The sequence below is a fragment of the Pithys albifrons genome, chromosome 5 (genome assembly GCF_047495875.1).
Source record: "Pithys albifrons albifrons isolate INPA30051 chromosome 5, PitAlb_v1, whole genome shotgun sequence".
NCBI lineage: Eukaryota > Metazoa > Chordata > Aves > Passeriformes > Thamnophilidae > Pithys > Pithys albifrons.
Window position 1 is genome coordinate 75,414,033 of NC_092462.1, and position 26,449 is coordinate 75,440,481.

General features: G+C 52.6%; 1 protein-coding gene across 1 annotated transcript in view; it reads right to left on the reverse strand.

Moving 5' to 3' along the window:
- The window catches only part of GFRA4 (GDNF family receptor alpha 4), a 76,674-nt gene that overhangs the window by 7,267 nt on the left and 42,958 nt on the right, over positions 1 to 26,449 (reverse strand). Inside the window, exons 2-7 of the mRNA XM_071555271.1 lie at positions 13,830 to 14,108; positions 9,781 to 9,861; positions 7,975 to 8,320; positions 1,892 to 2,001; positions 689 to 823; positions 314 to 468 (exon numbers count right to left, since the gene is read on the reverse strand). Coding sequence (XP_071411372.1) covers positions 314 to 468; positions 689 to 823; positions 1,892 to 2,001; positions 7,975 to 8,320; positions 9,781 to 9,861; positions 13,830 to 14,108 — 1,106 coding nt within the window. The remainder of the gene's footprint in view (positions 1 to 313; positions 469 to 688; positions 824 to 1,891; positions 2,002 to 7,974; positions 8,321 to 9,780; positions 9,862 to 13,829; positions 14,109 to 26,449) is intronic.

Genomic DNA, 26,449 nt, shown 5'->3' on the forward strand with positions numbered 1-26,449 from the left:
AAGGGAATGTTTGGGAAGGGAATGTTTGAGAAGGGAAGGGAAGGGAAATGGACCAACAGGCAGGAGGACAGAGTCAGGGATAGGAACTTGGACCTCTGTGCTCGATGCTGGGGAAGAACAAGGCAGGACATGCAGAAGAGGAGGTGCCCAAGAACTCCAGGACGTGGAGGGGAGGCTGGATCCCTGCACAGGGCTGAAGGGACACAGGTGGCACAGGGAGCTGAGCTGAGAGGGCAGGAGGAGGTACAGACACGGTCCAGCATCTCTGGGGGCCAGCCCAGCATCTCTGGGGACCAACCCAGCCCTGCCCTACCTTGGTGGGCTGGAGGTGCTCGAGGACGTTCTCTCTGAGCGTGGCCACGGCTCTGTTGGCATTTGGCTCCTGCTTGTACATCTGTGTGGTGGGGGGGATGGAAGGGGCTGCTGCACTCAGGTATGTCCCGTTGCCAAAGGCCTGGATGGCATTTTCTGTGGGTGGCAAAGAGAGGGAGAAGAAGGTTGTCAGGGCAAGGAAAAGCATCCACTTCTCCATCCTCCTCCATCTGCAGCACCCAAATGCACCTCTGAGGGGCTTCAGAGCTGCTTTGTCAGTAACCAGGGAGCTGGACACCTCCAGACTCCAGAGGACCTGGGCATCTCCATGCCCCCATGCCCAACAACCCACCCCAGGGCTGATCTGGGCACTCACGGAGACAGATGTTGTTGGTGAAGAGGTGCAGGAAGGTCTCACACTCTTCCTGCCGGTTCCCACTGGCGTTGCACGTGCACCAGGGAGCGATGCTGGACGTGGAGTTGTCGATGTAGTTGGGTGTGATGGGGCTGCCTGCAGGGAGGGGGGGGTGGAGAAGGGTTACTATGAGGCTGGGACTTGAGGAAGGGTCAGTGACACCCCTGGGTGCTGCTCTCTCGGGTAACTCTGCTCTCAGCTTTAGCCAAACCCTTCTGTGATGCAGCAAAACCCTTCAGGTGCTGCTGTCGGGGGTCTGGGTTGCTCCCAGGGAGGAGAAAAGGAGAAGTCACATCCCCTTTGGTCACCCCACCATCAACAAAGCCTTCCAGCAACTGCAGAGTGCTCTCAGTCCAGTAATGGGCAGTTTCTGAGAACTCAGATTTCCTAAGAACATTCCGGGAATCAGGGAATGGTTTGGGTTGGGAGGGACCTTAAGGACCATTTAGTTCCATCCCTGCCATGGGCAGGGACACCTCCCACCAGCCCAGGGTGCTCCAAGCCCTGTCCAACCTGGCCTTGGACACTCCCAGGGATGGGACAGCCACAGCTTCTCTGCCCAACCTGTGCCAGGGCCTGCCCACCCTCCCAGCCACCAATTCCTTCCCAGTATCCCACCCATCCCTGCCCTCTGGCAGTGGGAAGCCATTCCCTGTGTCCTGTCCCTCCAGACCCTTGTCTCAGTTCCCTCTCCAGCTCTCCTGGAGCCCCTTTAGGCACGGGAAGATCTCCCCAAAGCTTCTTTTCTCCAGGCTGAACATTCACAACTTTTCTGTGAGTGTGTGTAAAGCTTTTCTTTCTCTCATTGAAAAAAAGCAAAATGGATGTCCAGTATGATGAGAGACAACAAAGAGAGGATTAATCCAGAGTGTCCTCAGAGTGTCCTCACTCTCTTCCCCTCAGAGCCCTTCCCCATCCTCACTGCCCTGCTTTGGACACTCTCTAAGAGCTTAATATCTTTTATTCTGGTGCCCAAACTGCCCCACCATTGCAGGTGATGCCACCCCAGCACAGAGCAGAGCAGAGCGGGACAACCCCCTCCCTCTCCCGGCCAGCGACACTTTGCCTGATGTTGGATCCCTCTCCCTCCTCTCCCTCCCAGCTGTTTTCCACCCCTCCCACTGTGTTCCCACAAGCCCAGGAGGTGTTTGGAGCCCTCCATACCGATGATGCCAGTGTAGGCCAGCAGGCAGGCGGCGTAGCTGTCCCTCCGGCAGCCGCTGGCAGCCCGTGGGGAGGGCTGGCAGTTGAACTGGAACTCTGCGTAGCGAGACCTGGTGGGGCCACAGCACAAAACAGGACAGGTCAGCACAGATATTTTTTTGGGGGGGGAAGAGAAAAAGGGATGTAACAGCCCAGTGGCGGTGTCTGCAAAACCCTTTGGAGCTGGAGGTGTTGCTACAGCAGTTTTAACAAACACCCACTGTCCCAGTTCAGCAGGTGGGACCAGTTTATCCCTGGGTGGGTGTGACCAAAGCTGGGCATTCTCCACCCTCCATTCATTGCCCACCAACTCTTCCCAATGGCCCATTGGCAGCAGCTGCCCAGGGCACACCTGAGCCCTCAGGCTGGGAGCTGGCTGGGAAAGAAGCCTGCCAGAGGAGCTGGGAGAACTCCCCTCCAGGGACTCCTTGGCACCTCCACACCCACCTGAGGGCTCAGCTCTGCTCAGGGGCCAGCAACCATTCCAAAATCCCCCCTGACTGCCAGAGTCAGATCCCCCAGTGTGGAACTCCCTGCCCTGGGGGAGGCACTGGGGGCTCCCACCCAAACCTGAGGGGAGACAATCTTGGCCTTTGGGGACCTCTGGGACCCCTCATGGGATCCAGAGGAGGAGCAGACCCTGGACAGGAGGAGCCCCCCACTCTCCCCCAGACTGCGCCATCATCTGCACCAACAGCTTTGTCCCTTCCTTTGCCTTTGGACTCGGGGGAACCACGTGGGGCTCAGCACAGGGGCCACCAAACCCCCCTGTGTTTGTGCCCCAGGGGGTGGGTTACACTGCTGGGCTTGGGGGTTAAACCCAATTTCTCTTTGTGCCATTGCATTTCTTGTAATACTGTTATTAAATTGTAACTCTGACTTATAACCTCTTTTATGTTGGGTTCGTTTCTCCTTCAGGTTTATCTTCAAACCAGCACAGCCCACTGGTGGTGTCTGCAAAACCCTTTGGAGCTGTGGGTGTTGCTACATCAGTCTTAATGAACACCCACCCAACAAGCCCAGGAGCAATTTGTGAGCAGGTTCTGCAGCTGATGGTTTACAGGGATCCTCTGGAACTGCAAGGAAGGTCCAGTGTTGGGAGAAATGTTTGTTTTCTGCTCTGTGAGGCTGAATGTCGAGGGAAGAGCAGCTGCTGCTCCAGGAAGGGAATTCATTCTGTGTTTGCCATTTTTAACTTTGCCACCACACAGACCCTCAGCCTTCTTTTCTACACTGATTTGTTGAAACATGAATTGCTCTGGTGCAGTTTCTCTCTCTTTGAAGACTCCAAAGTCAGCTCAGATCAAGGGGAATGTCCAAAGGCTCAGATGTGAATTGTTCTACCCATCACCGGGGCTGTTGCCTCATCCCCATTCCTGTTCTGAGGACAAGGGTGGACTCTCTGGAGCTTGTGGAGCAGGAAAGTCCTGCTGTCAATCAGTTCTTTGCCATGGAATTCCTTAGGGATGAGGCAGCTGTTGGCACACAGAGGTGTTTGGGCATTGCAGGACATCTGAGACATCCACATGGGGCTTTCAGGTAGGACCTGTTGGAGATGCAGATCCATCTGGACAGGCATCCCGGAGCCAGGTGGGAAGGGATCTCATGTAGCTGCTGGAGAAACTCAAGCACTGGTGACACTTGAAGGGAGAGCCCTTTAGATGAGAACCTGCACTGAACTGTGCACTGACCTCCAAATGTCCAGGGAAACTGAGCATGTCGCTCCTTCCAGACACTCTCTCTCTTCCAAACATTTTGTTGGAGATCCTGTCCAGTGTCAGCATTCCAACTTGCACTTTTCTGCTCCTTTCTCTCCTCCTCCTTCTCCTTGTTTTCCCTTTGTTCCAGTATTTGCCCCTCACCAACCCCTTTCTCCTGTGACATGTCCAGGGAAACTCTTCTTGCCCAAAATTTGCTGCATTTAGAGGAGGAAGATACTGATGGCAGGTTTGATATCATTTTATATAATCCATATAGAACCCACCCCTCCAAGCTGGGAATTCCAGGGGGTTCCAGCTGTGAAGGGGCTGCAGAAGAACTTGCAGTGTGGGCACATGGAATGTTCCCCTCCAAGCTGGGAATTCCAAGGGGTTCCAGCTGCAAAGGGGCTGCAGAAGAACTTGCAGTGTGGACACATGGAATGTTCCCCTCCAAGCTGGGAATTCCAGGGGGTTCCAGCTGCAAAGGGGCTGCAGAAGAACTTGCAGTGTGGGCACATGGAATGTTCCCCTCCAAGCTGGGAATTCCAGGGGGTTCCAGCTGTGAAGGGACTTGCAGAGCAGGCACATGGAGTGTTTCCCCCCATTCCTTTCTGATTTATTCCTGGCTCTCCTCGTGGTTTCTGCCCTGCTGGCTTTGACCAGGTCACACATCAACCCTTTGCTCCTGCTGTGTCTCTGGAGGATATTTGACATTATATATGCAGAGACCAAGGGACCAGATAATTAACAGCTGTGCTGCTGCAGGAAATGCTTTCCAGCCTCCTGGAGAGCAACACTCTCCCTTTTTTGAACCTCTTCCGCCCCTCTGGGCCCTCTTGCCTTGTTAGGGAGAGGGCAGGACAATTTCAGATTCCAGGATCAATCTTTCATTTCAGATTCCCTGGGGACATCTGAGCAAGGGCTGGTGTGGCTCAGGGGTTTGACATCTTTCAGGGTCTGTTCCTCATTTCTTGTCCTTCCCCCACATTTCTGGGGTGCTCAGGGATGAGAATATTGGTCCCAGTCCATCCTTCCAACAGGATGTTGCTGCTTTCACCTCCCTTTTGTGAAAATACAGCAAATTTTAAGAGTAATTTAAAGATGATGTGCTGGTAGGGAATGGCTGCTGGAAGTTCAGCTCAGGAAGTCCCAAACCCCACAATAATTAGAGTCTGGGATAATACTGGAAGTGTGTCCTACACTTGTTCTTGTGCTTTTCCTCTCCAGGTGTCTGCACAGGGCTCCAGCTGCACCAGGGGCACTGGGCTGGGACCACCAGTTTGGGGCAGTTGTGGTCTCTCATCTCCCACTGCCAGATGGGCTCTGCTCCTGGGAGCCGTGTGTGGATCAACATTCTGGAATATCAAAGACTCTTTGAGAAATAGAGGGGTGAAAATAGCACAGATGAAGGAGAAGCACTGGAAGGGTTTGGCCATGAGTGTGCACATGGGGTGGGTCTGTGGAGGTCCCATGGACACAGAGGAGCAAACCACGCTGGCCACAGGTTGAGTGGTGGATCTGGGGTGACACTGAGACCCTGAGATTGCAATTGCAACCATCAGAGCTTGGAATTGTGGAATGGGTTGGGTTGGAAGGGACCTTAAAGACCATCCAGTCCCACCTTTGTTACAGGCAGGGACACCTTCCACTGTTCCAGGTTGCTCCAAGCCCTGTCCAACATGGACTTGGACACTCCCAGGGATGGGGCAGCCACAGCTTCTCTGCCCAACCTGTGCCAGGGCCTGCCCACCCTCTCAGGGCAGATTTTCTTCCCAATATCCAATCAAAATCTACCCTTCTTCAGTGTAAAGCCATTCCTGTAACTCCACACCCTTGTCAAAAGTCCCTCTCCAGCTCTCTTGTATTTTTAGGTACTGGAAGGTGCTCTAAAGTCTCCCCAGAATCCAGCCTTGCTGGTGGGTATATTATATATATTATATACAGAGAGAGATAAAAATGATTAATTTTCTAATTCAAAATGCCATGGATTTAAGGTATCCACAATGTCTGTGACTGTTGGGACAGTCTGGGTGCTCCTGTGGGATGTTCTGGACCAGGGGAGATGGAAACTGAGGAGATGGATCAGTGAGAGTGGCTGCAAACACCCCATCCCACAGCCCTGCTTAGCTCAAACCTTCTTGAAGAAACTCACTGGACAGGGCAGAGTTTGAGGTGCCAGGATTGGTGCAGACCAGCCATGGATCAGGAGATCCAGCTTTGTCACCGAGACCCAGAGCAGGTCCTTCTTTAGGACCAAACCAAAAAAAAGCAAAGAAAAGGTCTAAACCAACTCCAGCGTGAACATCTCAGCTCTCCTGCTTGTTAACACCTTGTGTATGATACAAGGATGTGGGTCATGGGAAGGAGCCACTGAGGGAATGGCCTGTCAGTGGGATGGGGTGGGGTGGTGGTTCACTGCCCTTCCCAAGGATCCATCATTTGTGCAACCTCCTCGTGGCAGATCAGGGAATCATGGACTGTTTTGGGCTGGGAGGGACCTCAAAGACCACCCAGTGCCACCCCTGCCATGGGCAGGGACACCTCCCACCAGCCCAGGGTGCTCCAAGCCCTGTCCAACCTGGCCTTGGACACTCCCAGGGCTGGGGCAGCCACAGCTTCTCTGCCCAACCTGATAAATGTGTGTGCCACAGGTTGGATGGTGGGATCTGCTCTTTCCCTGCTCTGGGACAGCAGGTTCCTTCTCCTCCCTGGCCCCAGTGGAGGAACAAACTCAGAATGAAGCTTTGCCCACCAAACACATCCTGGTGCTGCATCTCACAGGGGACTCAACTGCCAGAGATGATGGAGAGAGCTCAGAGAAGGAACTGCAGAAACAGAGTCCAGGGGGTTCTGGTGCATGGGAGGAGAAACTGAGCACAGAGCTGAGTTCCTGTTGGACACAGTCAAGTATCCCACTTATTCCACTGTCCATGAGACAGGTCTGCTGAATCCCACAGTTTGGAGGTGGGTGCCTTTGGCTCTCACACTCACCCTTGGGGCTGAGCAGAGTGAGAAGCAAAGAGCACGCAGGGAAGTGATGGGGGCAGGAGAAAGCTGAAGGAGCAAGTGAAGAAGAAGAGATTATCCTTTCTAACACTTTATAACCCAGCACTGTGCCCAGGTGGCCAAGAAGGCCAAGGGGATTCTGGCTTGGATCCAAAGTAGCGTGGCCAGCAGGCCCAGGGCAGTGGCCCTTCCCCTGGACTCTGCCTTGGGGAGGCCACACCTTGAGTGTTGTGTTCAGTTCTGGGCCCCTCAGTTGAGGAAAGAGATTGAGGGGCTGGAGTGGGGCCAGAGAAGAGCAACGAGGCTGGAGAAGGGAGTGGAGCACAAGTGCTGTGGGGAGAGGTTGAGGGAGCTGGGGGTGTTTAGCCTGGAGAAGAGGAGGCTCAGAGGTGACCTCAGCACTGTCTGGAACTGCCTGAAGGGAGGTTGTAGCCAGATGGGAGTTGGTCTTTTCTTCCAGGCAACCAGCAGGAGAACAAGAGGGCACAGGCTGGAGCTGTGCCAGGGAAAGTTTAGGCTGGATGTTAGGAGGAAATTCTTTACAGAACGAGTGCTCAGGCATTGGAATGGGCTGCCCAGGGAGGTGGTGGATTCTCCACCCCTGGAGGTGTTCAAGGTGACACTGGATGTGGCACTGAGTGCCATGGGCTGGTGAGCACAGTGGGGCTGGATCAAGGGTTGGACTTGGTGGTCTCAGAAGTCTCTTCCAACCCAGTTCATTCTATGTTTCTGTGATGTCTTTGGTTTTGACTCCCAAATGGATTAATGGCCCTGGAGACGCTGCAGGGCTGGAGCCCCTCTGGGCTGGAGCCAGGCTGGGAGAGCTGGGGGGGTCACCTGGAGAAGAGAAGGTTCCAGGGACACCTGAGAGCCCCTGGCAGGGCCTGAAGGGGCTTCAGGGAGACCTGAGAGCCCCTTTCAGTGCATGAGAGCCCCTTCAAGTGCCTTTTCCAGGAGAGCTGGAGAGGGACTTGGGACAAGGCATGGAGGGCTAGGACACAGGGAATGGCTCCAGGGACACCTCAGAGCCCCTGCCAGTGTCTAAAGGGGCTCCTGAGAGACCTGAGATCCCCTTCCAGTGCCTAAAGGGGCTCTAGTAGAGCTGGAGAGGGACTTGGGACAAGTCATGGAGTGACAGCAGAAGGGGAATGGCTCCAGACACACCTCAGAGCCCCTGCCAGTGTCTAAAGGGGCTCCAGGGACACCTGAGAGCCCCTTCCAGTGTGCAAAAGGGGCTCCAGGAGAGCTGGAGAGGGACTTCGCACAAGGCATTGAGGGACAGCACAAGGGGAATGGCTCCAGGGCCACCTCAGATCCCCACCCACAGGTGGGCATTACCTGCAGACGTAGTTCTCCCGGCAGGCATCCAGCGGTGCCAGGCAATTGGGCTTGTCCTTGGCCTCGTAGGAGCAGGCGGGCACGATGGTCTGGCGGCGGCGCTCGGCACACGCCGTGTCGTCGCAGGGGCAGAAGAGCAGCTCGTGGGTGTACTCGGGGGGCACGCGGTCGAAGAAGCGGCGCAGAGCCTTGTGGCACTTGGCGCGGTTGCAGGCGTCGGCACGCGCCGGGCGCCGGATGCACAGAGACACGTACTCGGTGCGCAGCCGCTGGCACGTCTCGTCCACGTTGCACGCCTTGGCAGCGTCCAGGCAGCGGTTCACCTGTGTCACCTCGTTCTCAGAGCCTGGGGAGGGGTGGGAATGGTAAGGGGAGGGTTGGTACTGATATCCCTCCAACCACCCCCCGGCAGTGCCACCCGTGAGGAGGTCAAAGAATCATAGAATGGATTGGGTTGGAAAATACCTCCCAAATCATCAAGTCCGACCCTTGGTCCAACTCCAGTCTCTTTACCAGATCATGGCACTCAGTGCCACGGCCAAGCTCAGCTGAAAAACCTCCAGGGATGGGGAATCCACCCCCTCTCTGGGCAGCCCATTCCAATGCCTGAGCACTCTCTCTGCAAAGAAGTTTTTGCTGCTCTCCACCTTCAATTTTCCCTGGCAGAGCTTGAGCTCATCGTGCCCCCTTGTCCTATTGCTGAGTGCCTGGGAGAAGAGACCAACCCCCACCTGGCCACAACTTCCCTTCAGGCACTTCCAGACAGTGCTGAGGTCACCTCTGAGCCTCCTCTTCTCCAGGCTAAACACCCCCAGCTCCCTCAGCCTCTCCCCACACCACTTGTGCTCCAGTCCCTTCTTCAGCCTCGTTGCTCTTCTCTGGCCCCGCTCCAGCCCCTCAATCTCTTTCCTCAACTCAGGGGCCCAGAACTGAACACAACACTCAAGGTGTGGCCTCCCCAAGGCAGAGTCCAGGGGAAGGGTCACTGCCCTGGGCCTGCTGCCCACGCTACTTTGGATCCAGGCCAGGATCCCCTTGGCCTTCTTGGCCACCTGGCCACACTGGTGGCTCCTGTTGAGCTTCCTGTCCCTCAGTCCCCCCAGGTCCCTTTCTGCCTGGCTGCTCTCCAGCCACTCTGTACCCAGTCTGGAGCCCTCATCTGCCAGGGACACAGGGGAGCACATCACCTGCTCCCAGACAGGGAATTTGGTATCAAAAATCACCCCATGGCAGTGGTGCAGTAGCTGCTTAGTGATGGATGGGTTTTTGGCTCACCTTTTACCTGCGAGCCCTGTTTGTGCCCTGCAGGGGTGAGAAGGTGTCAGGCAGCTCTGCTTGAGTTGTTGAGGAGATTACAGGATGCAGAGCACAGGGCTGGGTGCTGGGGCTGCCCTCGGGGCATGGGGTTAAAGGCTGTGGCTGGGGTTGACCCATGGGTTGGGTTATTGATCTGTGTCCCTGCAGAGTTTGACCCTGTGACTGATATGGAAGGACCTTCTGAAATCCAACAGCACCCACCCAGCTCCTGTTTGATGAGGTGTCTGCATGGACAATGGAGCTTTGGAAGAGGCATTTCTACCACATCCCTCAGCCCCAGCCCCTGTTTTCCCATGTCCACACACTAACGGACACAATAAAGCCCCAAAATCACAGGTGGTTCTTCCCAGAACATGTAACATTTTAGCACAGGAATCACTCCTTGGAAAAGCAACTGAAGCAGGGAATGCTCACCAAGGGATTTCCCTGTCTGTGGCTCTTCCAGTTCCCCCCAGTTTGCCCCAGTCAGGGCACCTCCCACCCTCCTACCTGCAGTGATGGAGGCCAGGCGGACGTAGTCGAAGCCCCTGATGAACGGCTCGTAGGGGGAACTCTCCAGAACATTCATGCCTGGGGGGAAAGAAGAGTTGGTGAGAAGGCAGAGGGGTGGCTGAAGTGCATCAGGTCCAAAGGCTGCAGTGCAGGACTGTTTGGTGGCTCCAAGAGGACTTGTGCTCCAAAGGCTGTAAAGAAACGGATCCCCAGAGTCACAGGAACTTGGAGAAGGGAATGGGAAGTGTGATAGTTTGTCCCAGGCTCTTCCCTGGTAAGCAGATGTAACTAGGGAGGGGCTTGTCTCCTTGGTATTCCTCATCCATTCTTTCCCCTCCCACGGGATAGGAGATAGGAAGTTTATCTCTCTTTGGTTTCAGGTGAGGGTGGAGTGCAGAGGGCTCTGGGCTGCTCTCAGTCCCTCATCAGAGCCACGCAGGAGATTGGGGGAAACACGTGAGACCCCCACGTGAGAGGAAGGGGCTACTTCCTTCTGAGAGTGGTTGGTGGGATTGTGTTTTATGGGTTTACTCAGTGGGTGGGTGGGGGTGTTTTTGTACCCATTGCTTTTTGTTTTGTCTCTTTTTCACCCCTGTTTGTTCCCCTTCCCTTTTCCCCTTCCCTTTCCCTTTTCCCTATTGTGGGTGCAAATTGTATACATATAATTGTAGACATGTAGAGAATATACATACATATATATATATATATATATAAATATATAATGACTTGGCTCAGCTTCTTTCAAGGTTTTTCTTTCCCTTTCCTTTTCCCTGCTTTGAGGAGTGGGGGCAGAAGGAACGGACAGCTCAGGCTGGAAGGCCAGGACGAAACCAGGACAAGATGTGACTGGATTTTAAAAATATCTCCCAGCTTTGGAGTGGGAACTGTTGAGTTGCAACCCCTGGTAGCTCAAGCCACTCTGCAGGGACTGTCACTGAGGCCACCAGGCTGTGGGCAGGGTTCAAAGCACCAGCTCCCCACACTCATGGAGTTTCCATCACTGTTACTGCTGTTTTCCATATGTCCCTCCCTGGGATGTGTCCTCACCTCTTTCTAGGACACAGACAGGGCTCTGTGTGTGTGAGAACACATTCCATTTTTATTAACACCTCTGCCTTTCTCCTTGTCTCGTTTGGCATGGACCTAACGATCCACAGCTCCTGCAGAAACTTCCTCCCTTCATTCCTGAGTGGTGGGAAGGAGATTTTATTCACTCGGTGCTTCCCTTTCATCCGTGCAATGCCCCATCACCCTGATGGATACCCCGGAATAGTCCTGGAGCAAACAGCTCAGCAGCAATTCCTTCTTTTATTAGGCACTCAGATGGATGTGGAACAGCAGCAGATGCGCTGGGCTGGGATAAAAGGACTATCAAACCTCAAGTGCTGCTGATCTCCAGGAAGAAATGGCTCCCAGGACACACAGCCCTCTGGAATTACTGCAGGTGGATCACAAGGCAGTTTTACACCTTCATTGAAATATCCTGTGTGGTTTCCAGCTGGAGAGGGGCCCATCTGTATGTCCCAGCGGGGCACTTTGATGTGGTGATGATAAAGCATCTTATCAGAGGATTGTTATCGGGTTGTTACCGTGTTATTGTGTCTCTAAATGGGAAGGTGGCTAAAGAGGGCCCTGCTGGAGGAGCTGAGACAATAATGGGCTTTGGAAATTCCCCGAGCACACCATTCCACAATTGGTTTTACAAGAGCTCTTCTAGGAAGCTTTTTGAAGCCTCCTGGGTGTATGTGACTGAGACAAAGCTCCACACGGAGCGTGTGGATTCCTGTCCCAGTGTGGATTCCTGTCCCAGTGTGGATTCCCATCCCAGTGAATTCAACACATGTGAGGACTTGGAGATGTGGGGCTGTGAGGAAATCAATGTATCACCCCGGGGAAATCAAGGCAAGGAAATCGAAGGTTTGGGGTGTGAAGCTGCAGGGCAAGTGAACTCAGTGAGTGAAAAAATGTGGGGCTCAGGACATGGCAGCAGAAAGTGGGGCAGAGTCTTGGCAGCCTCCAAAAACAGCCCCCTCACAGCCAGGCCAAAGGTGGGAGTCCCAAACTGCAGGGCAGGAAGTTCATCCAGACCATCCAACTCACATTCTGAACCTGGAGACCCACTGTTGGCTCCTGCCAGCCTCCCTTTCCTCTTCCTTCCAGTGAAAGGTGTCCCATGGCAGGGGGTTGGAATGAGATGGTCTTTAAAGTCCCTTCCAACCCAAACCATTCCGTGTCCCAGAGCTGGACGTTCTCCTGACTCCACTATCCCACACAGCTACATCACTGAGCCATGTCCAAAGCTTCAGCAGGGAAGAAATTGTGACACAGCCCATCGGGATGGATGGAGAAGTTGGATGGCCACCTCTTCCCCAGGCTTCACTTCATAGAATCATAGAATCAGTTGGGTTGGAAGAGACCTCTGAAATCATCAAGTCCAACCCTTAATCCAACCCCACCTTGATTACCAGATCATGGCACTGAGAGCCACATCCAGTCTCACCTTAAACAGCTCCAGGGATGGGGAATCCACCCCCTCTCTGGGCAGCCCATTCCAGTGCCTGAGCACTCTCTCTGCAAAGAATTTCCTCCTGATATCCAACCTAAACCTCCCCTGGCAGAGCTTAAGCTGTGCCCTCTTGTCCTACTGTTGGTTGCCTGAGAGAAGAGACCAATCAATGGAAACAAATTCCTCCAACACATAACTATGGGACAAATTGGATCCTGGAAGGTGCTGAGGTCAAAGCTTTCCAGGAACTTGATCAACCACTTCCCATTCCCAACCACTTCCCACTCCAGAAAGCCTGAGCATTGTCATCTCCATCCTCTTTGTTTTCCTTGGCCTTCTGGCCTGTGCTCTCCCCCCTGCCCTTTCCCTTCCAGGTTGCAGCCAGCAGAGTTTTATTAATCTCTTTCACAGCCCATGCCTGGAAGGGTCTGTTTTATTCCCCACTTCAATTTTCATGGTGCATAAAATACTCCCCAGCCTGACAAGGAAGAGTTACGGCCACCGAGGTGCAATTTTATGATGACTCTTAAAACCCGTCAAAATCCAAACTTACTGAAAACTGGCTCTGGGAACACTTTAAATTCCAGCTTGATGTCACCAGCCCCAAATCTTCACTAACCCAAAGACACTGGTGCATGTGAGAGACTCCAAGAGAGTGATTTTTTTTAAGCTGATGCTGTTTTTCCCTTAGTGTCTGTGCTTTATGTAGTCATGGTCTTGGTTAACATATTCAGATGAAAAACAAGCTGTGCAGTTTCCCAGGAAAAGACCTCAAGGTATATTGGGAATGTCAGAAAAAAAGAGGCAAAGTTAAAATAAAAAAAAAAAAAAAGAAAAGGCAGGAGGTGTCTCAGATTTTCAGAATTGCTTTGCCCAAAATGTCAATACTGGGGGGCAGTAAAATTATAGAACATTTTGAGCTGGAAGGGACCATCCAAGGATCATCCAGTCCAAGTTCTGGCTCTGCACAGACACCCCAACAATCCCACCCTGTGCCCCTGAGCATCATCCCAATGTTTGTCCACATCTTGAAGCCAGAGCTCAGGGATCCAGAGGCAGCCAGAGGTGCCTTCCTGAGGTGGCTCAATCCTTGGGAAGCTCTGCTGGGACCTGGGACAAGACAGGGGTGGTCCAGGGTGAGGTTGGTCCACAGAGAATCACGGAATACGCTGAGTGGGAAGGGACCCCCAAGGACCATCCAGTCCCACTCCTGGCCCTGCACAGACACCCCAACAATCCCACCCTGTGCCCCAGAGGATCATCCCAACCCTCCTGGAGCTCTGGCAGCCTTGGGGCCGTGCCCACTGCCCTGGGGAGCCTGGGCAGTGCCCACCACCCTCTGGGGGAAGAGCCTTTCCCTGAGATCCCACCTGAGCCTGCCCTGGCACAGCTCCAGCCATGTCCTGGGTCCTATCATTAGGTCCTGAGAGGAAACAGGGGAAAACCTCCTTTCTCAGCCAGGTTGGAGCTGTGGAGCTCTGCAGAAAGCCCCATTATTACCCTCACCTTGGGCAGACCCCCAGTGCCCTGTGCCACTGACCTTCCATGAGGGTGTGGTGGATGCTCCAGTAGACACTCAGGCAGTGCTTCTCCTTCTTCATGCCCCTCTTGCACTTGCAGCCATAGAGCTGGCTGGAGAGCAGGGCGCTCACGGTGCTCTGGCACTGGCTCTTGGCGCCAGGGCCCAGCTTGTTGGCGCCGTTGCCGGCGATGCACTGGCGCAGGGTGCGGAACTTGGCGCTGCACACGGGGTCGGTGGTGCACAACTCGCCCGCCTGGAGGCAGTCCCTGCTGGAGCCCACGGCTTCTGCCATGCCTTCTGTGAGGGGAGTGCAAGAATGGAACAGTCTTAGCTGGGAGGGACCCACCAGGACCATCCAGTCCAACGCCTGGCCCTGCACAGACACCCCAGCAATCCCACCCTGTGCCCCAGAGCATCATCCCAATGTTTGTCCACATCTTGAAGCCAAAGCTCAGGGATCCAGAGGCAGCCAGAGGTGCCTTCCTGAGGTGTCTCAATCCTTGGGAAGCTCTGCTGGGACCTGGGACAAGACAGGGGTGGTCCAGGATGAGGTTGGTCCGCAGGGAATCACAGAATATCCTGAGCTGGGAGGGATCCACCAGGATCATCCAGTCCAACCGCTGGCCCTGCACAGACACCCCAACAATCCCACCCTGTGCCCCAGAGCATCATCCCAACCCTCCTGGAGCTCTGGCAGCCTTGGGGCCGTGCCCGGTGGCCTGGGGAGCCTGGGCAGTGCCCACCACCCTCTGGGGGAAGAGCCTTTCCCTGAAATCCCACCTGAGCCTGCCCTGGCACAGCTCCAGCCCTTCCCTGGGTGCTGTCCCTGCCCTGGCACAGCTCCAGCCCTTCCCTGGGTGCTGTCCTTGCCCTGGCACAGCTCTAGCCCTTCCCTGGGTGCTGTCCCTGCCCTGGCACAGCTCCAGCCCTTCCCTGTGTCCTGTCCTTGCCCTGGCACAGCTCCAGCCCTTCCCTGGGTGCTGCCCCTGCCCTGGCACAGCTCCAGCCCTTCCCTGGGTGCTGCCCCTGCCCTGGCACAGCTCCAGCCCTTCCCTGGGTGCTGTCCCTGCCCTGGCACAGCTCCAGCCCTTCCCTGGTTGCTGTCCCTGGTCCCCACAAAGCAGAGCTCAGTGCCTGCCCTTAATTCCTGCCCCTCTCTCAGGATATCCATTTCTCCTCCCCCAGCAGTCTTAGGGTGTTTGCTGGGAAGGAGCTGTTCATGACTACAGCAGAAAACAACAGTTGGAGTTCAGATATTTCACTTGTGTTCATTCCAAACTTTGGGTGAACCCACCAGGTTTCCTCCTAAATATCCCAATGGCATCTGAAATGCAAAACCTTTTCTCAAACTCCAGACTGTTTCCAAGTGCCTCATGGCCAACCTCAGGCTCTCAGGTATTTCAAACCTCACGACACCTCGAATTCGAGTTCTCCTACCCCTGATTTATTCATAGACCTGGTTTATTCAGCACTCAAGGCTTGTTTGGAGCTGCCAAATGTGAAGAGAGAAATTATTTCCAGCATGCAGGAAACTCTGCCTTGGGCTGTCATATATTGAAGAACTCCGAAAACAAGGAATGAGTTCCCCTGAAACAGCATTTGGGCTGCAATTTCACTGAGCTCCATAAAATGAGTCGGAGAACACATCAGAGCAGAATCCATAGAAGCAAAGATAAAAAGTGCTCAGCTTATTTTACTTTGGCTTTCTCCAGAGAACCTCCTCTGGAAGAAGATAAAGCACTGCCAGGTTGCATTCTGGAGGAGATGACTTTGTCAGTGTCCTGTCAGCTGCTGGAAAAGTAGGTTAAACCAGAAATTACGACCTTGCTTTCCCTTCTCCGCTACATGAATTGCAGAAGATACTCCCCAGGATGGTTATAAACACAACCAAGCCTGTAAAAGCTGTAAAACACTCCGGGATCCCACTTGCAATAAATCAAGCACATCGACCATTGGAGAAATTTCCCTGCGAAATTCTAAGTAAATACATCCTCAGGTTGAGGCTTCCCAGAACAAAGGCCAGGGGGGAATATTTACAGCCCAAACCCCCAGTAGAAAACACCCCCATTCACACTTTATGCCAGAGGTGCTCGAGCATCACAAATGACCTGGATTGCCTCATTTAACCCCCAAATCATTCCGGGGGTTTTTATTGTCCGTGATGTCTTTGCGACTGAGACAACAGAACACCAAATTTCCCTCCTCACACCGCCCGAGCGAGTCATTTTATGCAACATTAAGAGAGTTCCTCTTGGGGGGAAAAAAGAAATAAATCTCCGTGAGTTAGAAAATGGATGGTGCCTCCTAACCAGGCAGGACAAGAGCAATATCGGGTCTTCTCTGCCGAAGATGGAGTGGCCTTTTTGGCTTTGCCTTCCAAAATAGCTCCCTGTGGATGTTGTGCCACGGGATTTTCGTCCTTCCTGATAAGCGAAAACGCCACAAAAAATAACTGCTAAGAGAAAGTTTTGCATTCTAATAGCAACAAGGTATTTATTGACAATTTTGGAGGCAAAGCCAGTTCATTCTGGGCAAAAACTTGCCGAATTTATTTGTGTAAAATGAGCCATTTATAGTCTTAAGTTCATCGTTACCGCCTGATTTCCATATTAATTCCTGGGTGAAATCGTGGGTGGAACTTTCCTTTTGGCTTGGAATTTGGGGGGTGGTCTCCTGACTTCATCCCTTGGGTGGTCTTGAAGCATCTTCATCACTGTTGGACTTTTGCCTTTTCTTTGTTCAGTGCCATGACCTGTCAAACTTATAAAATCTTGGCTCTAACTTTCCAAAATCTTGGATCTTCACCATTTCATCCTATTGAAATGTCTCAGTTTAATGTATGACTTCTAACCCATGGTACAGTTTCTATAATTATTAGACAATTTGTACCAGAACAAAGTGGCTCCAGCACTTCCTGCTGTTCAAACAACATTTTGAAAAGCAGAATTAGAAATTTCACAAAACTGGGGTTTTTTTGGTCTCTTTTCTCTTTCACTCCCTGAATGAAGGAATCAGGATGTGCCCCAGGCTGGGCTGGCCCTGCCTCTGCTTTTCCAACAGCAGCGCAGCAGCTCCCTCTGCTCCCTTTAAAAGCCCATTTGTCTGGAGTTTTATTCCTCCCTCGCTCCTCATTTCCCGCTGTTTACGGTGCGCAGATGGAGCGAGGAGTTTGTTTTCACATCCCGGTCCCTGCATCTGTCTCTGCTCTTGCTCACCTCGGTGACACATGCACGGAGTGAGAGGAAAACCTGCCCCTTCCCACCTCAACAGACCCCCAGCTCTGCTTAAACAGGGGCATTTTGCTGACCAAGGAGGTCTGAGTGTCCTCCAAGGAGATGATTTCACAGAATCACAGAATGGATTGGGTTGGAAAAGACCTCCCAGATCATCAAGTCCAACCCTCGGGCCAACTCCAGTCCCTTTACCAGATCATGGCACTCAGTGCCACGGCCAAGCTCAGCTGAAAAACCTCCAGGGATGGGGAATCCACCCCCTCTCTGGGCAGCCCATTCCAATGCCTGAGCACTCTCTCTGCAAAGAAGTTTTTGCTGCTCTCCAACTTCAATTTCCCCTGGCAGAGCTTGAGCCCATCGTGCCCCCTTGTCCTATTGCTGAGTGCCTGGGAGAAGAGACCAACCCCCACCTGGCCAGAACTTCCCTTCAGGCACTTCCAGACAGTGCTGAGGTCACCTCTGAGCCTCCTCTTCTCCAGGCTGAACACCCCCAGCTCCCTCAGCCTCTCCCCACAGCACTTGTGCTCCACTCCCTTCTCCAGCCTCGTTGCTCTTCTCTGGCCCCGCTCCAGCCCCTCATTATGCCAGAGCTGGTCTTCCAACCAGCACATATTTCATGTCAAGGGTTCATTGCAAGGAATATTTGCATCTGTGCTGGTGTGAGACTCACCTGTAGAAACAGGGTCTCAACACCAAGTGGGCACCACCCCTTCCTTCTGTGTCCAACTGCTGGAAATGGCCATCACTGGACAACCCTCTCAGGCTGGGGCAAATTAAATCAAGCCCCAAATTAAAGATTTTGTTTTTTTCTCACAGACAACTGGAATTTCAGCTTCCCCAGAACTGTCAGCGACAAGTTGTTACCCACAGTTGTCCCGGAGTGAAAGATAATGGAGAAAGAACCTTACAGAAATATTCCAAGCATTTCCCAAATATCCATAAACCAAGAGTACTGCACGGAGGGGGCCAGGGGGGGAAATCCTGGTGGTCCCTGCTGGACCTTGTCTGGAGAGTGTTTTCATGCCCTAATTTTACAGCCAAATGCTCAGGATAACGTAAGGAACAAACTCTTGCGCACAGCTCAGATTCCCTTTCCCATTTGCTGCTGGAATAGTGGCAGGATGTGCAGAGCAGTTCCAATAAACACCTCCGGGCCTTCCCCAAAATCTGCTTGAGAACAGATCCCCCCAGGAGAGGCCACACACCTTACCCACAACTCAGAGCTGCCACCTGGATGTCCTGGTGACCAGAAATCCCCTCTGGGATTTCAAAGTTCCCATCCCTCTGTCTTGCCCTGAGCTTGGTGCACATCCAGGTCTCCCACACCATGACCCCTTTCATGGCTGCTTTGCTGTTTGCTGGACCAAAGAATCCTAGAATGGATTGGGTTGGAAAAGACCTCTGAGATCATCCAGTCCAACCCTTGGTCCAACTCCAGTCCCTTTACCAGATCATGGCACTCAGTGCCACGGCCAAGCTCAGCTGAAAAACCTCCAGGGATGGGGAATCCACCCCCTCTCTGGGCAGGCCATTCCAATACCTGAGCACTCTCTTGGGAAAGAACTTCTTCCTGATATCCAACCTAAACCTCCCCTGGCAGAGCTTGAGCCCATCGTGCCCCCTTGTCCTATTGCTGAGTGCCTGGGAGAAGAGACCAACCCCCACCTGGCCACAACTTCCCTTCAGGCACTTCCAGACAGTGCTGAGGTCACCTCTAAGCCTTCTCTTCTCCAGGCTAAACACCCCCAGCTCCCTCAGCCTCTCCCCACAGCACTTGTGCTCCACTCCCTTCTCCAGCCTCCTTGCTCTTCTCTTCTCACTTGGGTTGGAAGAGACCTCTGAGATCAACAAGTTCAACCCTTGATCCAACCCCACTGGGATCACTCTGGCACTCTGTGCCCTGGGCTGGTGATCCCAGTGGGGTTGGATCAAGACATGGTGGATTCTCTGTCCCTGCAGGTGTTTCAGAGGACACTCAGTGCCACCTCCAGTCCCTTCTCCAGCCTCGTTGCTCTTCTCTGGCCCCGCTCCAGCTCCTCAATATCTTTCCTCAACTGAGGGGCCCAGAACTGAACACAACACTCAAGGTGTGACCAGAGGAGAGGATCCCACCTGAGGAGGACACCACCAGATCTCTGTGGACATTGGTGGTTTTACAAACACAACACACACACACAGAGTGAAATCCCACACTTCAAACTGCTCTCCTTTCCCTGGTGACCCTTCCCAGCCAGCACTGGGGGGGGTGGCCTTGGCTGGGAGCACCTCAGGAAGTTGAAATTTGAGGGTGTCAAAGCAACGCTGGAGAGTTCAGGCCAACAACGTGCTGTGTGTCCTGAGCAGGCACTAAAAATGTGCTGCCTGACTCCTCCTGCCTCCAGCTCTGACCTCTCTGCCCTTCCTTTCAGGTCTTTTGTCCATATTTGCTCTGAGTAGGACTGTACAGGTGCTGGGGAAATGCAAATAAAAACAGTGACATTCCCCAAGTGTTCCCTTCCCCTCTGATAACTGATCCACGCAGAGGAGAATTCACTCATGGTGTGGAAATCAAATCCAGGAGGAAACACATTCCTCTGATCTGTCTTCCAGCTTATCACAGATTTCTACAGACACCCAAATACCTTCAGAGAAGCCTGAAAACTTCAGATCTCCTGCAGGTCAAGACCCCTGCTGTGACAGGAATGTTAGTAAGCAAGCCAAGGAATCACAGAATCATGGAATGGTTTGGGGTGGAAGGGACCCCAAAATCATCCAGTGCCACCACTGCCATGGGCAGGGACACCTCCCACCAGCCCAGGCTGCTCCAAGCCCTGTCCAACCTAGTCTTGGACAGTCCCAGGGATGGGGCAGCCACAGCTTCTCTGCCCAACCTGTGCCAGGGCCTGCCCACCCTCCCACCCACCAATTCCTTCCCAGTATCCCACCCATCCCTGCCCTCTGGCAGTGGGAAGTCATTCCCTGTGTCCTGTCCCTCCAGGCCTTGTCCCCAGTCCCTCTCCAGCTCTCCTGGAGCCCCTTCAGGCCCTGCCAGGGGCTCTCAGGTGTCCCTGGAGCCTTCTCTTCTCCAGGTGACCCCCCCCCCAGCTCTCCCAGCCTGGCTTCAGCCCAGAGGGGCTCCAGGATCATGGAATGGGTTGGGTTGGGTTGGGACCTCAGAGCCCATCTCATCCCACCCCTTGCCATGGGCAGGGACACCTCCCACCAGCCCAGGGTGCTCCAACCTGGCCTTGGGCACTCCCAGGGATGGGGCAGCCACAGCTTCTCTGCCCAACCTGTGCCAGGGCCTGCCCACCCTCCCACCCACCAATTCCTTCCCAATATCCCATCCATCCCTGCCCTCTGGCAGTGGGAAGCCATTCCCTGTGTCCTGTCCCTCCAGGCCTTATCCCAAGTCTCTCTCCAGCTCTCCTGGAGCCCCTTTAGGCAATGGAAGGAGCTGGAAGGTCTCTCCAAAGCCTTCCCTTCTCCAGGCTGGTTGCCCCCAACCCCATCCCATTGCCCTCTGGCACCTTCAGTAGGATCTCCTGTGCCCTGTGAGCACTTACAGTGCCAAAAGAGAGTGAAATGTGATGGCCACAAGAGTGAAATGAAAGCCAAAGAGAGCTCAAGTGAGTTGGGTTTTAGACATCAGAGACAAACTCAGGAACCCCCAATTTTCCTTTGACAGCCCTGGATCCCTCAGCCATTTCCCAAGGAGTCAAAGGGCACTCTGGCTTTGATAAAACCTGAAAAGATGAACCAATTTATTTGTCTCCCACCAATTCCACACCAAGCATTCTCATTCTCAGCTCTGCCAGCCAAACCTCAGGTAGGAACAATCAGTGCCTCAGAGGCAGCCTCAGGTCCAGCAGAGTGAGATCCACATCCCCCTCAGTGCCTGGGATGGTTTTATACACAGATAAAATTAACTATCTGTGACTTTTCAACTCCTTTTAGTGCCGCTTTGCTTCAAGTCACTTGACTGAAGAATTCTGGCACTCACCAGCTCTTCAAAACTTGCAAAGTCCTGTCAATGAAGCATGGAATGATGTGGGAACAATGACCATTTGTGGCCAAATAAAGGCTGATTGTTTTTACAGGATAATTGAATAAAGAATCTCTAAAGATGTAGTCTCAGAATGTCCTGGATAATCCAACAGGTCACCACATCCAATCCAACATCTTTATTTTACCTCTCCATGGCAGAAACTATTGGCAGATCTCACATTTCTCCACTGATCCACCTTCTTGGTCCCTCTGATCGTTTGTGGCCAATATAATGCATTTTTCAGGATCTCCCAGGCCCTGCAGAACATCTCAGGGGTGCAGGGCCAACAATTTCTGCCTCTGGAACATTTCCCAAAAGTTCTGATCTGGATTGAAATGTAATTCCCAAACCTTCTCCCACAGGCACTGTCAGGAGATCCCTGCATAGTCTTCTCTTCCACGTGGCCTCCAGGAGTTTGTTCCTCCTGTCTGGGATGAGTCTCTCCCACCAGACTTCGATGGCTTGCCCTGTTCTTCCAAGTTTTCTTCAGGAATAGACACTTCATACACCCTCAGGAGGTGCCTGTTCCCAGTTTTCCTGCTGTCCACACTCCTCAAACACCCTCAGGAGGTGCCTGTTCCCAGTTTTCCTGCTGTCCACACTCCTCAAACACTCTCAGGAAGTGCCTGTTCCCAGTTTTCCTGCTGTCCACACTCCTCAAACACTCTCAGGAGGTGCCTGTTCCCAGTTTTCCTGGTGGCCACACTCCTCAAACACCCTCAGGAGGTGCCTGTTCCCAGTTTTCCTGCTGTCCACACTCCTCAAACACTCTCAGGAAGTGCCTGTTCCCAGTTTTCCTGGTGGCCACACTCCTCAAACACCCTCAGGAGGTGCCTGTTCCCAGTTTTCCTGATGTCCACACTCCTCAAACACTCTCTCTAATTTCTAACTCACCACTAATTTCTGGCTCTGGAAAACTTCCCAAAAGTTCTGATCTGGATTGAAATGTAATTCCCAAACTTTCTGCCGCAGGCACTGTCAGGAGTTCTCTGCAAAGTCTTCTCTTCCACGTGGCCTCCAGGAGTTTGTTCCTGTCTGGGATGAGTCTCTCCCACCAGACCTGCACGGATTGTGCTGTTCTTCCAAGTATTCTTCAGGAACAGACACTTCAAATGCTCTCAGGAGGTGCCTGTTCCCAGTTTTCCTGCTGTCCACACTCCTCAAACACCCTCAGGAAGTGCCTGTTCCCAGTTTTCCTGGTGTACAGAAACACTCTCAGGAGGTGCCTGTTCCCAGTTTTCCTGCTGTCCACACACTGAAACACTCTCAGGAAGTGCCTGTTCCCAGTTTTCCTGGTGGCCACACTCCTCAAACTCCATGGATGCAGCTGGGACAGGAGAGCTTAACCCCCTCCTGCCTCCTCACAGGTGGATGAGCTTTCCCTTTAGGAACAAGGAATCTGAGCTCCGTTTCTTGCTGGGATCCATTTGCCCCACCTGGATGTTCTCCTTCAACATCTCCTGCAGCAAAGACATCCCCCAACACATGAAGAGGCTGTTTCCAGAACCCCAACTCCACCAGTCACACTGTCCTGAGTCATTTCCAGAGGGATTTACTGCCCAGGGGGTTCATCTTCAGGTGAAACATTTAAGGTCAGGTTGGACCTGAGGAAGGTGATCCAATGGAACCTGTCCCTCTTCACTGCAGGGGTTTGGACTTGGATGATCTTCTAAAGGTCTCTTCAAACCCCAAATTCTTCCATGATCCTGTGGCACAACTTGTTCAAACTCCAGGGTTTGCTTTCTCCTCTCTTTGGCTTTCCAAACTCTCCAAACTCCCACACATCTCATTTGGAGTCCTCCTGCACAACATCCCAGAAAGAACAGTCCTCTCCTTTAATTCCAGGAGCCCAACTCTGCAAATCCTTCTTTTCTGGAAAATCAGCATTTCTGTGATCACCTGGCTTTGGTCAGAGTCTGTGTGGTGTCAATTCATTCATCCTTCCTCCCAAATATCCCACATTTCAGATTTTAAATCAGATTTCTTTGGCCATGCCCCATTTTCTGACCCTTTTTTTCTGTCCCCCCTCAATTTTTCAGGACTCTGTGGGTTGCAATGCCCTCTTTTCCTTCAAACAATTCCTGCATTTCCCTGTCAAAAGCCTTTGGAGCAAAGTTAAAAACCCAGGGGGGAAATTTGTCCAAGGAGCATCTCCCATCAGGGGCGTTGGAAAGGGAGCCAAGAGGGGCAGATGATGGGATCAAGGAAGACACTTCTCCAGCCACTGCCTCCAGAACACGAGGGGAAATATTCTCTCTGAATATTCCTCTGGGCTTGTTTGGGATCCAGTCTCGGTCTGAGGGACTTGTCCTTCCTGCCTGCAGTTCCCAGGGGCAGGGATAGTGCAGTGGCTTCTATTTTTAACAGTTCTTTGCAGGGTTTGCAGACAGTCCAAGCCCTGCCCTGAATTTCCTCCTCGTGAACATCTCTGGAGGGTGAAGCTCTGAGGGCTTGGGATGTGACAGCACAGATTTCCATGCCTTGATGCCAATGCCATTAAAGACATCTCAACACTGGTTTGTTTTTCCTTTTTTAATGATTTTTAACTATATTCCATCTTCTAATGACCTTACTCATAAATCAGGATCTCACCTCTCACTTGCCTGTGACCCACCTGCAGTGCTGGTGGAGTTTATTTTCAGTTTATTGAAGTTTTAGCTGAACTTGTCCCTCGTTAATCCCAGGATTCCTCTGCCCTGGTCTGCACTTCTCAGTATCTCCCTTTCCTTCTCCTGACACCTCCCAGTGTTTCCCATTCTTTAAAGACAAACCTGAAAAAGGATTGACAGCAGGAGGAAAATGAAAAGAGTCAGACGTGTTTCCATCTGGTTTCAGTCTGTTCCTGTGGAGGAGCTGCTGACCAAAAGGAGTTGATGGAGCAAGTCTGAGGGTGAGGAGAGGGATAGTTGTGCTGGTGATCCACTGATGGACAGGTGATGCCTCCTAAATTGGGAATAGAAATGGATCTGGCATCCATGGCATGGGATCTTCCCTCTAACATAATGAGGAACAAGACCTTGAATTTCTGCTGGGGCCCAAGTGGTGGATGATGAGGTGGGAAGAACCTTCAAGAGATAAAGGATGGGATGGGCAGAACTTCCAAGGAGATACAGGACGGGATGGGCAGCACTTCCAAGGGGATAAAGGATAGGATGGGCAGCACTTCCAAGAGATAAAGGAGGGATGGGCAGCACTTCCAAGGGGATAAAGGATAGGATGGGCAGCACTTCCAAGAGATAAAGGATGGGATGGGCAGCACTTCCAAGAGATAAAGGAAGGGATGGGCAGAATTTCCAAGAGATACAGGATGGGATGGGCAGCACTTCCAAGAGATAAAGGATGGGATGGGCAGCACTTCCAAGAGATAAAGGATGGGATGGGCAGAATTTCCAAAGGGATAAAGGATGGGATGGGCAGAATTTCCAAGAGATACAGGATGGGATGGGCAGAACTTTCAAGAGATAAAGGATGGGATGGGCAGCACTTCCAAGGAGATAAAGCAATTTTAGGACCCCCAAGGAGATAAAGCAATTTGAGGACCCAGGACCCTTTGGGGCAAGACCTTCAGAATCTCACCAGGCTGCTTCTGTCATACCCCATCACAGTCTCCAGAGAGTAAGAGATTTTTCCCTTCAAATATTGCTTTAAAATCCATTTCCCCTCATTCCTTATCCAGAAATGTGTCCTCCCAGGAATCTCTCAGGGAGTCTCTGGGTATCAACTACAAGAAATGTCAGAAAAATAACATCTTTATCTTTCCAATTCTTACGAGGAATGAGGCCCCAAAGGAGAGGGCAAAGAAACACCCTTTGTAAAGAAGCAGAAGAACCAGATAAGACCAATCACGTGGATAAGAAAGGCCAGGGAGGAAAGGGGGGACGTGTGTGCTGTGACCTCTGCAGGATTTCTGGCACAAGTCCATGTGAGGTGACCACAGGAGTGGCCTCTGAGCAATCAGGGCAAAGTGGGCGCTCATCAACACAGAGCTCCAGGAGGAGCAGCACAGGCACCAATTTCAGCCTCAGAAGGTCCTCAAGAGTCTGTCCCCAGCCTGGGACTGTTCAATATTCTCATAATGACTCTGGTGATGGAACAGAGAATAGTTGTCTGTAATTTGTGGCTGGCAGAAGATGAGGAGGAGGGTCACAAGCCACGGGCAGGACAGGACTGGAATCCAAAATTCTCTGGATCTCTTCAAGGCAGTGTCTGAAATCAGGAGGATGGCACTGACCAGGAGCAAAAGTGGCACTGGGTGATGGGAGGGTGAAAGGAGAGAAGGGAAAAGCAAACCCTGGGAATGGGAGGATGGGATGGGAGGGGGTGAGAGGTGGGCACAGACTGAGCAGGGACAAGAAACAGGATGAAAACACGAGCTCTGGGACGTGAGTGGCACATTTTAATCAGAATTATCCTGCCCTTCTCAGCCCCAGTGAGGCTGGAGCTGGAGCTGGAGTCCACCTTTTGATGTGATAACACACGTTAAGGAACATGAAAGGATTCCAGAGGAGTTTTATTAAAATCCTAAATGGTTTTCATGATGAGAAAAGGCTGAAAAAGAACAGGATTTGTGGAGTTGAAGATGAAGGCTGTGAAGAAAGATCAGAGCACTTGAACATGGAAACAAAACGTTTCAGAAGTGGACAGTGACAGATAACCCTCCTCTGGTGGGGGATGAAAGGTGAGAAGGAATTTGCTCAGCAATGAGAGGTGTCCAGCACTGCCTGAGCAGCTCCTCCTGCCTCACCACGTCCTGTCCCAGCTCCTGAAGCTCTGTTGTCACCCCCTGGCTCCCCCCAAACTCTGACACTCCCACCAAGCAGCAGAAGGGTGTCCTCCTTTGCCATCCCTGCCAGAGTTGGTTAAAACTTGGCTGTAATAACGCCAAGGTCATGGGTTCAACCCCCTGTGTGGGCCATTGACTGAAGAGTTGGACTCGATCCTTGTGGGTCCCTTCCAGCTCAGAATAGTCTGGAATTCTGTGATTCTGAGATCTGAAGGAGCTGCTGTTCCAGGACAAGCTGAGCCTCTTTGTTCCCTCTGCCCCTTCCTTTGTCTCCAGACCAGCACAAACCATCCCCTTGTCTTCTCCTGCCAGGAACAAAATAAGGGCAATGCCTTCAAAGGTGGAGTTTGCAGCACATGGAGCTCTCTGGAGGGGTTGTGGTGCCAACTGCATCAAAGAGCCCTAAAAACCTGTCAGTGGTGTTGGGTCAGCAGGGCCAGGAGGCGTTTCCAGGTCACGCTTCTCGCTGGAGAGAAGGAAGGAGAAAATCACATTTCCTTTGTTTGATCTCTGGCACTTGGTGGATCAGAGGAGTCCTGAGTGGTGAGTCTGAACTGCTGCCAGACCAACTGTGGGCAGAAATGGACAGCACTTG